General features: G+C 44.2%; 1 protein-coding gene across 2 annotated transcripts; it reads right to left on the bottom strand.

The window, feature by feature from the left end:
• Nucleotides 1–7,137: 7,137 nt before the first annotated feature.
• On the bottom strand, nt 7,138–11,910 carry LOC119306957 (U2 small nuclear ribonucleoprotein A'-like). Of its 2 annotated transcripts, XM_037583026.1 has the most exons (11): nt 11,657–11,910; nt 11,511–11,551; nt 11,250–11,379; nt 10,943–11,148; nt 10,572–10,730; nt 9,930–9,980; nt 9,678–9,836; nt 9,379–9,423; nt 7,851–7,914; nt 7,634–7,738; nt 7,138–7,547 (listed from the first exon to the last, which is right to left on the bottom strand). In XM_037583026.1, exons 1-11 carry the CDS (start codon nt 11,712–11,714, stop codon nt 7,471–7,473), a joined length of 1,095 nt encoding a protein of 364 aa, XP_037438923.1. In that variant the 5' UTR covers nt 11,715–11,910; the 3' UTR covers nt 7,138–7,470. The 2 variants fall into 2 exon arrangements, with proteins under 2 accessions (XP_037438923.1, XP_037438924.1); XM_037583027.1 differs by lacking the exon at nt 9,930–9,980.
• Nucleotides 11,911–12,345: the final 435 nt, after the last annotated feature.

Genomic DNA, 12,345 nt, shown 5'->3' with positions numbered 1-12,345 from the left:
TTTTAGGATGTGTTGATTTACTATCACATCCTGGACTACTCGTTGCGCAGGAGCTCGAAGAGGGCAAGGAGGAAACCCGTCCCATCACACGCCGATCTCAGGCGTACACCCCTGCTACTGCTACTGGAGAGCTGTAGACGCCGATCTCGACTTTGCGTCAGTAGCTCATCCGCATGCAGCCCAATGGGCAGGTCAAGCTCTCCGATGGTCTAGTACTTGGAGGCTTGAAGCCCCATAACCTGGACGCCGCTGGAGGATGTCGTAGGGAGCCTACTCACAACGCCAAACTATTCTACTCACTCCGTCCCGAAATACTTGTCGTAGAAATCCATAAAGATGGATGTATCTAGAACTAAAACATTCATTCCTCCGGCAAGTATTTCCGGACGGAGGAAGTACTAGTTATACTCCATTCTTCATGGTTTAAGGCCGGGCTTGGATGCGGTGTAATCAAATACAGAGGTATTTAGTTTACACGTCTATCTTACTTGCGGGTCACTAGCAGATTTCCAGCTGGAAACAAAACGATGGACGGAGATCTGTATCTTTTCTACATGTGTATTTCAGACGAAACGGTAATCCAAACAAGGCCTACGGTGTATATCTGGGTTTTTCTTTATCACGTATGGCTATCCACTGAAAGGCCACAACACCTTCGACTATAGTACTCCATTTCCCAGCAAATCGTAGCTTCTACGGTAGCAATCACGAACACATGACAAAAAAGGAGTTGTGCTCGAGCGGAGAAGAACTCTGTACGTGAGCGTGGCATGATATACGAGTATGTATCTTTCGGTTAGTGGAGTTAGCATTGTCAACGTGTGCGCTACATATGAGCAGGCTCGGCTATCTTGATGATATAGCTCTCCCGTATACTGTCTGCGTAGATGTATCCCGAGCCGTCGACACCCCAGCCATTGTAACTGTTCAGGTACTCGTAGTACACCTCCTTGTCGGTCTCGTTCTCCAAGTCCTTGTATTCGAGGCCTGAGCTCGTCAAGACAATGCAGTGCGTCCTTGTATTCGAGGCCTGAGCTCGTCAAGACAATGCAGTGCGCAGGATGAACCTTGATGTGCTCCTCCGGTGCCTTGTATCTATAGATATCGTGTGGTAGAATGCGTCGGTACATATCTGTCACTCTGAAGCTAGTGATCACCATCTCTGCTTTCTCTAGGCGTTTGGGAATATGCAGCTTCTCCTTTTCAGTGAGCTTCCTAAAGCTCTTGACCTTGTACCTAATAGCCTGGAACAAACACCGTGTGGAATATAATACATATATATTATCATCTCTAGATTATTATGTATTTTTTCTACTCCTAGTTATTAACTTGAGTAAAATGAAGGTTGTAACCTTCGGTGCACACCCAGCATCAAAGTCCTCCTCGCTAACCACTCCATGCCTTTCGGCCATCCGTAGGCAGGTGAAAAGCAGGTCTCCAAGTTTTAAATCCGTTCCTTCTTTAGACTCATAATGGGCTGCTACCATTTGTTTAAGATGCTTAGCCGAGAGGCGGACATTGAAAGTCCTACACTTCCCATCGGGTCGACGAGCAAATAGCACTTTGAGGTGACACTCCATGAGTGTCACCGTGGCATTGTATGCACAGTCGCCTATAAATAAACCGAGATAATTTACTTAAAAATATGGTCTAGGAAAACATCGAGAGTTTACTTTGCCCTTATTAACCGACTAATTGAACTTGAAATCACTATATCTACACTCCCGTTCCGAAACTGTGGCCCAATTAGTCAATTACATACAAAACCCAGACAAGATGTTACGAATAATATTAGTAACAATAGCAGTTGTAATAGAATTGAACATTGAATATAATATAGCAAAGAATAAAATATAGTATACAACAGAAAAAAGGAATCACAATAAATTAAAGAATTTAATACAGCCACAGTCTGCCAATACTAAAATTATACATTACAAAGAGTCAAATATATTGGAATAATATGTTACAAAATGTGTATCAAACAACATCATTTATTACAGAGAGGTACATTGTCAAATTGGTAATAAAAAGGGTGACTCTAGACCTAATACTAATACTCCTTAACATGATATACTTGTTAGCAGGCAAAATACTCAACACCAGCAGCAAACACAGAACGAGCAGAATCTTTGGTGGGTTTTGTTGCTGTCCTCCTAAAATGTTAGCCAAACCATGTAAACCTACCTTTCAACATGGGGCTCAAGGTGGACGTTGTCATATAAATTATCAATTTGATTAATCTGAAGTTCTAAACCACAAAAGGGCCCAATTCTAAGTTTGGTGACGCTGTCATGGGCATGCCGGATGGGATGCCTAACAGGAGGAAGCATTGTATGGTGGTCATCGGTAAGAAATGGGGCAATTGCAGAGGATGGCGAAAAGCCAAGTGTCTCAACAGTCTCCAGCTTGTGCCCCAAGTGGTGGAAGCTCAAGGGGGAGGTAGCTCAGGTGTTCAAGGAGAGGGTATTTAAGGAGGGCCCTTGGGAGGAAGGAGGGGATGCGGACAATGTGTGGATGAAGATGGCGACTTGCATTCGTAAGGTGGCCTCGGAGGAGTTTGGAGTGTCCAGGGGAAGGAGAAGCGAAGATAAGGATACCTGGTGGTGGAATGATGATGTCCAGAAGGCGCTTAAAGAGAAGAAAGATTGCTTCAGACGCCTATACCTGGATAGGAGTGCAGACAACATAGAGAAGTACAAGATGGCGAAGAAGGCCGCAAAGCGAGCTGTTGGTGAAGCAAGGGGTCGGGCATATGAGGACCTCTACCAACGGTTAGGCACAAAGGAAGGTGAAAGGGACATCTATAAGATGGCTAAGATCCAGGAGAGGAAGACGAGGGATATTGGCCAAGTCAAATGCATCAAGGACGGAGCAGGCCAACTCTTGGTGAAGGACGAAGAGATTAAGCATAGATGGCGGGAGTACTTCGACAAGCTGTTCAATGGGGAGAATGAGAGTTCTACCATTGAACTGAATGACTCCTTTGATGAGACCAGCATGCGTTTTGTGCGGCGCATCCAGGAGTCTGAGGTGAAGGAGGCTTTAAAAAGGATGAAAGGAGGCAAGGCGATGGGCCCTGATTGTATCCCCATTGAGGTGTGGAAAGGTCTCGGGGACATAGCGATAGTATGGCTAACCAAGCTTTTCAACCTCATTTTTCGGGCAAACAAGATGCCAGAAGAATGGAGACGGAGTATATTAGTACCAATCTTCAAGAACAAGGGGGATGTTCAGAGTTGTACTAATTACCGTGGAATTAAGCTGATGAGCCATACAATGAAGCTACGGGAGAGAGTCATTGAGCACCGCTTAAGAAGAATGACAAGCGTGACCAAAAATCAGTTTGGTTTCATGCCTGGGAGGTCGACCATGGAAGCCATTTTCTTGGTACGACAACTTATGGAGAGATATAGGGAGCATAAGAAGGACTTGCATATGGTGTTCATTGACTTGGAGAAGGCCTATGATAAGATACCGCGGAATGTCATGTGGTGGGCCTTGGAGAAACACAAAGTCCCAGCAAAGTACATTACCCTCATCAAGGACATGTACAATAATGTTGTGACAAGTGTTCGAACAAGTGATGTCGACACCGATGACTTCCCGATTAAGATAGGACTGCATCAGGGGTCAGCTTTGAGCCCTTATCTTTTTGCTTTGGTGATGGATGAGGTCACAAGGGGTATACAAGGAGATATCCCATGGTGTATGCTCTTTGCGGATGATGTGGTGCTAGTTGACGATAGTCGGACGGGGGTAAATAGGAAGTTAGAGTTATGGAGACAAACTTTGGAATCGAAAGGGTTTAGGCTTAGTAGAACTAAAACCGAGTACATGATGTGCGGTTTCAGTACTACTAGCTGTGAGGAGGAGGAGGTTAGCCTTGATGGCCAGGTGGTACCTCGGAAGGACACCTTTCGGTATTTGGGGTCAATGTTGCAGGAGGATGGGGGTATTGATGAAGATGTGAACCATCGAATCAAAGCCGGATGGATGAAGTGGCGCCAAGCTTCTGGCATTCTCTGTGACAAGAGAGTGCCACAAAAGCTAAAAGGCAAGTTCTACAGGACGGCGGTTCGACCCGCAATGTTGTATGGCGCGGAGTGTTGGCCGACTAAAAGGCGACATGTTCAACAGTTAGGTGTGGCGGAGATGCGTATGTTGAGATGGATGTGTGGCCACACGAGGAAGGATCGAGTCCGGAATGACGATATACGAGATAGAGTTGGGGTAGCACCAATTGAGGAGAAGCTTGTCCAACATCGTTTGAGATGGTTTGGGCATATTCAGCGCAGGCCTCCAGAAGCTCCAGTGCATAGCGGACGGCTAAAGCGTGCGGAGAATGTCAAGAGAGGGCGGGGTCGACCGATTTTGACATGGGAGGAGTCCGTTAAGAGAGACCTGAAGGATTGGAGTATCGACAAAGAGCTAGCTATGGACAGGGGTGCGTGGAAGCTTGCTATCCATGTGCCAGAGCCATGAGTTGGTTGCGAGATCTTATGGGTTTCACCTCTAGCCTACCCCAACTTGTTTGGGACTAAAGGCTTTGTTGTTGTATTGAGCCAGGTCTTGGTGGTGTAGCTCATGGGTCATTAGGTTGAGCACCGTCCACACATTTGCAATTGGTGCATCCTGCGTGTACAAGTGAGCTTACTACATTGGCATCGGCTTCCACTTGTTGCCTTGGCATGCACTTTTGGGTTTCATCTCCATAAGAGTGGCTGAGTTTTTACGTTGGCTCGCCAAGCCTATCACAACCCTCCTCCTTTACCCGGGCTTGGGACCGGCTATGTTGAGACAACATAGGCGGAGTCCAAGACCTGGCTCAATACGTTACGAAATGGAGGCATAAAAGCACAGGCGCAGATCTCGGTGAGCCCCATGCAATGAGTCCGTTCAAAAATATTAGGGCCCGCAAAAGAATCAGCTTAGGCAGTAACCATGTTGTAGCCGCCCCCTACTCTACTAGCCTCACTAATCATGCTATCCAGTTAGTGCGCATGGTTACATGCAGTAAACCAACGTAAGCGGCAAACCAAGTAGGCCCCTTAGGCCCTAAAATGATCTCAAGTTCATTTTCTTGTCAGATTTTATCAGTTATGCTTAAACAAATTGTTGTGAGTCAAGCAAAGCGAGCTGTGAGTGAAGGCTTTATCTGTGAGTGAAGCAAAGCGAATATCTAGTGGTGGAATGATGATGTTCAGAAGGCTATTAAGGAGAAGAAAGATTGTTTCAGACACCTATATCTGGATAGGAGTGCAGACGACATAGAGAAGTACAGGACGGCAAAGAAGGCCGCAAAGTGAGCTATGAGTGAAGCAAGGGGTCAGGCGTATGAGGACCTCTACCAGCGGTTAGACACGAAGAAAGGCGAAAGGGACATCTATAAGATAGCCAAGATCTGAGAGAGGAAGACGAGGGATGTTGACCAAGTCAAATGCATCAAGGACGGAGCAGACCAGCTCCTGGTGAAAGACGGGGAGATTAAGCATAGATGGTGGGAGTACTTCGCCAAGCTGTTCAATGGGGAGAATGAGAGCTCCACCAATGAACTGGATAACTCCTTTGATGATACCGGCATGCGTTTTGTGTGGCGAATCCAGGAGACTGAGGTCAAGGAGGCTTTAAAAAGATGAAAGGAGGCAAGGCGATGGCCCTGGTTGTATCCCCATTGAGGTGTGGAGAGGCCTCGGAGACATAGCGATAGCATGGCTAACGAAGCTTTTCAACCTCATTTCTCGGGCAAACAAGATGCCAGAAGAATGGAGGCGAAGTATATTAGTACCAATCTTCAAGAACAAAGGGATGTTCAGAGTCGTACTAATTACCGTGGAATTAAGTTGATGAATCATACAATGAAGCTATGGGAGAGAGTCATTGAGCACCACTTAAGAAGAATGACAAGCGTGACCAAAAATCGGTTTGGGAGATCGACCATGGAAGCATTTTCTTTGTATGACAACTTATGGAGAGATACAAGGAGCAAAAGGACTTGCATATGGTGTTCATTGACTTGGAGAAGGTCTACGATAAGATACCACGGAATGTCATGTGATGGGCCATGGAAAAACACAAAGTCCCAGCAAAGTACATTACCCTCATCAAGGGCATGTACCACAACGTTGTGACAAGTGTTCGAACAAGTGATTGCGACACTGATGACTTCCTGATTAAAATAGGACTGCACCAGGGGTCAGCTTTGAGCCCTTATCTTTTTGCTTTGGTGAGGGATGAGGTTACAAGGGATATATAAGGAGATATCCCATGGTGTATGCTCTTTATGGATGATGTGATGCTAGTCGATGATAGTCAGACGAGGGTCAATAGGAAGCTAGAACTATGGAGACAAACCTTGCAATCGAAAGGTTTTAGACTTAGTAGAACTAAAGCTGCGTACATGAGGTGCCGTTTTAGTTACTAGGCACGAGGAAGAGGAGATTATCCTTGATGGATAGGTGGTGCCCCAGAAGGACACCTTTCAATATTCGGGGTCAATGATGCAGAAGGATGGAGATACCAATGAAGATGTGAACCATCGAATAAAAGCCGAATGGATTAAGTGGCACCAAGCTTTCTAGCATTCTTTGTGACAAGAGAGTGCACAAAAGCTAAAAGGCAAGTTCTATAGGACGGCGATTCAACCCGTAGTGTTGAATGACGCTAAGTGTTGGCCGACTAAAAGGCGACATATTGAACAGTTAGGCGTGGCAGAGATGTGCATGTTGAGATGGATGCGTGGCCACACAAGGACCGTCCGAAATGATGATATACGAGATAGAGATGAGGTAGCACCGATTGAAGAGAAGCTTGTCCAATATCGCCTGAGATGGTTTGGGCATATGCAGCACAGGCCTCCAGAAGCTCTAGTGCATAGCGAACGGCTAAAGCGTGCTGATAATGTCAAGAGGTCGGGGTATACCAAACTTGACATGGAAGGAGTCCGTAAAAAGAGATCTGAAGGACTAAAGTATCACCAAAGAACTAGCCATGGACAGGGGTGCGTGGAAGCTTACTATCCATGTGCCAGAACCATTAGTTGATCGCAAGATCTTATGGTTTTCACCTCTAGCCTACCCCAACTAATTCAGGACTAAAGGCTTTGGTGTTGTTGCTGCTGCTGCTTAAACAAACTGCTGAACAAACTTTCGCATAAATTATTAAACGTCTTACATTTGTTTGACAGGAGTACTATGTTTTAGGTCACTACCTAAAACATCTTAGATTTGTTGACAGAGTACTATCATATTAGCATATTTTCTTGCCAAATCTGGACAATTTTACTTTCATTTCCAGTAACATGATTTATCCTATTTAGATCAAATTTAGTAAGAGTAAGCTTTTGTACAAGGGAGGGGCTAGTTCATAGAAAGCTTGCAAAACTAATTTAATCTACTCGTGTCTTCTTTATCCTCCACCATCTCCTCTGCCCTAATTGTGCACCTTTATTTGGGGTCACAACAAATGAGCCTATGAGTGTTTCGCACAACATGCACAGAGCTTCAACGGGATATCATAGATAATGTAGTTTAAAGTCCACGTGTGTGCTGGGGAAATCAAATCAAGAAACTCAGCTTGTTGAGTAGAAGCCATAGTATTTTATAAATGAATAATCATAACACTGAGCACTTACCTGATATTTGCATCCGAGGCAGTGGTAATATGTGCATTTTTTTAAAAAGTCTTTTTCTCCAGCTCAAGATAAATCTGAACGGTGTTTGTTGGAAGTTCTTGTATACTATAAAAGAGAAAAAGATTTGCAGTGTATTAGTTGGGAACATATTAAAATAAATTCAGGACCTCAGTTAGAGTACCATTAAGGATGCAACATGTTAAAACAGAAATCATACTGTATTCTTCCATATGTCTTGGTTGAGTTACATATATTGAATCTGGACCAGCTCCAAAGATTTCCTGAAAATGTTGCAATTGTTAAAAAAACAGTACAAGAATAGGGAAACCACAGATTGTGTGAGCGGTGTGCACAGATGCATGTATGTGCCAGTAAGAGGGGAGGAGACAAACATCCCAAAAATCTAAACAAACTGGACATATGACAAAATATATTCATAGATCAACTGAAAGCTAAATAATAACTGAAGCACAAAATAGAAGATTGTTGAACACAAGTAGCTTATCAGTTTTTATTGATACAAAGAAAAATGATTACTAAATGTTTTCACATTGATCCGATGAAATAAAATAATCGATGTTATGATATCCCACCCCTTCAACCCCTGTTCTTGCCGAGTGTTGTACTCCGTAAAGTTAAGTAGATATGCCGCAATCGTGGTGACTCAGGCCCAAAATAAATGAGGCCCAAGCAAGTATAACCAAGTATAGATATAACCAACTAACTTTCCAGAGTTTTTGGTCTAATAGGTTAAGATCAAGGTTCGCTTTTGGTTACAAAGTTCAGTCTCCAAAAATTGGAGCAGCCAAAATTATGTTTAATTTCAAAAAATTAAGCAAACAAACCAAGCTGAGCAATTGCATTCACCTGGTTTGTCTTATAAAAACAACGAAAGCGTTGCGAGTAATAGAAACGAATTGCATGTCTTTTCTTTACCTCTTATGTTATTATTAGAAAAGTATCACAGTTGTCAACCGTTATGTGGACATACGGCTGATCCAACTGATATATATTTTGAGATAAAATTTTATTTTGCAGACAGTTAGAGACTTGTGGCGCAAACATTTAAACAAACGATGCATATATCAAAAAACAACTTGTGTTGCAAGGCACAATCAGTTGCTAGTATTCTATATCCAAACAGCTAGCCCCCAATAACATATTTCATAATATCTAATATCATAAAAGTATATTGCAACCCATTTTCGGCGCAACGCGTGGGATATTATCTAGTTACCAATGTATGCTTTAACAATAGCCGCAGCCACATTTATTTGTTTATTAAGCAATTCATTCAAGCTACTTTATGGCTCAACACTCATGATCAATGTTGTCTGGCTATTACAACTACTCGGTTTGTCATCACTGTCCAGGTATCGTGTTTCTTCTCATACCCTGTTAACTGAAAGAAATGACATATTTTATTTGGAATGTTCTTGTTACTACCAGAATCCCTCTATGGTAGAAAGATTGGTAACACTCCATTTACAAACACATGATGATGCTAAAGAAAAAGCTTTTTACACAAATAACAATTACTTGAAACTTTTTAACACCAAAATCTATAGAAATATGAAGCAGCCTCAATAGCAAAAGATACATGGTAATAAGGGAGTATTCTCATTTTCAACATATAGCATAAATTATGTCACCCTTGAGAATACCTAATCGCTCATAACAATATTGAAGGATTCAAATGCAGAGATTCTGAAGGTTGGAATCAGATAAAGCTTGTGATATCTTACCTGATCTATATCTATCATCCAGTTGTTCAACATGCTGACTTTTACCTGAGAGAAACAATATGCAGAAGAAAGTAATGATCATTATTCAGTAAACTACAATCTATCAAAAAACAATATTTGAATGACATAGGTTCATTGCATTAAAACCAAAACAACTACTTCAGTTCGGGAAGAGCATTCATGCATCATGAGCAACAGAGCAGTTAAAAACTCAAAGAATACTACAATAGTTGGCCAATTCAGTCATTTCCCATCAGCACACACTATATAAGGCAATAATACACTAAACACATTAGTACCTCTTGAATTAGGGTGCTTTCTTCATTGCTCATCTGCTCATCAGCCCTATTCTCGTGATTCTGACCCTTTATCTTATCAGTTTTCTCCAAGGCTTCAGCCATATCAATTTCAGGCTCGAAGAAAGCAAATTCAGCAGCCATCTGGCCAGTGCTCAATACCTAACCACAATGACAAACGGGAGTATGTCAGTGCATGGTTGGTTGGCTGCTTCAAACTGTACAGATGCCAGACTAAATGACACGGCATATTACAGTTTTGATCTTGCCAATTTCCTTTAGTGTCTGAGAGCTCGCAATAGCAGCCTACACAAGAAAACCTTGTTCAACCAAAATTCGCAGCCAGATGTAGGGAAATAGAAGATGCTGGTATTTACAACACTACATAAATATAGTAATTGGAAAAAATCGTATACCTCATTACCACCGCAAGTGAAAGTATTTCAGGTATAACTGATCAGGGTTGTTTGTTCTGAAAACAAGTCGGGTGCCCCGAGTGATCTAGGTTATCCTACGTTTTGTCACTGTTTCGATCTTTTTTCGACTATAGGGGTCTTGTAGCACATGACACCTTAGGCACACACTTTACTCGGGCAGTGGGCATGATGCTCTGGCTAGAACTTATGTAGGGCTAAGATAAATGAAAAGTTTGCATTTACATGTGGTGCAGATTTGACTAGATGAAACAGCCAACAAGTTTGGCAGCATGAACATCATGGCAAAAACAACCCATACAAAGGGATCTATCAAAGTAAATATCAAGAGCATACCAAACATGCCAGTAGAAGACAAGAGCAAAACAAAATTCTAAATGCAACAGTTGAGTAAAAGGGACTCAGCGAACCTTGTAATGATCAAATGAACAGTATCCAAAATATAAAGAGGGGACTGAAGTACCTTTATAGATGGTACTGGAGAGACTGCTTTAGGGCATGACTTCTCTGTTATATATTGAGCACCCACTGGCTTCATTGGAGTATAAGCTTTGGCAGATGTCTTCTTTACCTCTTCCCGTGCCTCCTTTGAGTGGAACTTATATTCTGCTGTGGTTCTCTCCTACAGAAATCCCGTACATAATTACAGAACCCAAACACACACACTAAGTAATGTGAAAAACATGTCGACTAGAAGCATTCCATGGCAATGGTTCATCTAATTCACAGAAATTCAGTGAATAGAGTTGTATGCAATAGAACTGAAAAGCATGTAAATAACCCATAGATGCATTGCTGCAATATTGTGTGCTGAAGGACTTGATGGTTGCAAACCTGTGGTTTCACTTTCTCGAAGTCCAGTGACATCAAATGTTTCAGCATGTGGATCACATATAACCGGTAGTCTGCCGTCTCAGTGACAGGATTCTCTAATAAGTAGAGAGATTTCAGGTTTGGGAGAGCAGCAAGAGGGTCAATCTCCGCAAGAGTTGTGATATCATTGCTCATGAGCACCAATGTATGCAACTTTGGCAGAAGTTCTACATGAGAGTAAACCAAAGAAAAGTGAAGAAATGCCATGGAGCAAATTATGCAGTTGGTAGAATCACATGCCAACAAGACAAAACAGTGTTCCTCTTACCACCAATATTTGAACAGATGTAGTTGATTCTGTTGTCACTAGCAACTAGAGTTCCTAAGCGATTCAGACAAGGAAAGTTCTCAAGCTTGGCGATCATGTTTTCTGACAGGTCAATCGTATCGAATTCGTCCTGAAAACAGGGACAAGTGCACTGTTATGAACTAAACTTGCAGCGCTGTGGGGGCGCCAGGCTAATAGATCCAGGTTTTCATGTACCAGTTCGAAGATCAAAGGAAATAGGAAGGAAAAGGCGGAGCTCACCTCGGTGCCGCCGAGGTCCTCGATTGAACTCATCTCTCTCCCTGCAGCAGCGAAGCAAAGAACCTTAGACGCCGATGTGGGGGGTGGATGGGGGAGGAGGGACCCATGGGTGAGCGGAAGGGAGCATGGGGCGTGGCGCGGCGAACCTCGGAGATCGAGCAGCCGCTCCTTGACGGCGGTGTTAATGACCTTGAGCACCACCATGGCGCCGCGGCGGAGAGGGGGCGGCGCCGCGGCGGAGAGGGGGCGGCGCCGCAGCGGAGAGGGGTAGGCGCCGCGGCGGAGAGGGGGCGGCGCGGGCGAACCCTAACGGGGAGAGGAGACTGGCTCGCCTTACACCCGCGGCCGGCAGCGGAGGGCGAAATGAAATCCGGCCGCGGCGGGGGAGGGGAGGAGGCGGGGCCGCTGGCCGACTCGCTCGAGCCGGGCTGAGCTGGACCCCTTTTTCGCGAAACGGGTCATCCTTGAAGAAACAGTATATTACAGACAGGTCCTTGGGAACATAGAAGGGGAACGAATGCGCCGATCCAAACTGTCCGTGCGTGTTTGTTTGAGTCTAGACGGACACAAATCACAATCCAACGCATCGACCCAAACAGACAAACGCCTGCATTTTGTTCGCGTGTGGCCCATTTCAGTCCAAATTCCAGGGCCGGTTTGCATCATCGCGGACAAGGAATGGATGCGCGCGACACCTACCCCTGGCCGCCTCGGTGGCACATTTGTCATTTCCCCCTCTCCCATAGGCAGCCAACACACCCAGTCACCCCGCCCTCGCCGCCGTCCCTAGTTCCCACCGGTTAAATGGATGCTGCCCAGGCCGCTGCCCGCACCC

This window comes from Triticum dicoccoides, chromosome 5B (assembly GCF_002162155.2).
Source record: "Triticum dicoccoides isolate Atlit2015 ecotype Zavitan chromosome 5B, WEW_v2.0, whole genome shotgun sequence".
Classification (NCBI taxonomy): Eukaryota; Viridiplantae; Streptophyta; class Magnoliopsida; order Poales; family Poaceae; genus Triticum; species Triticum dicoccoides.
Note: the sequence above shows the minus strand (reverse complement) of the source record. Positions and strands in the feature narration are given on the sequence as shown.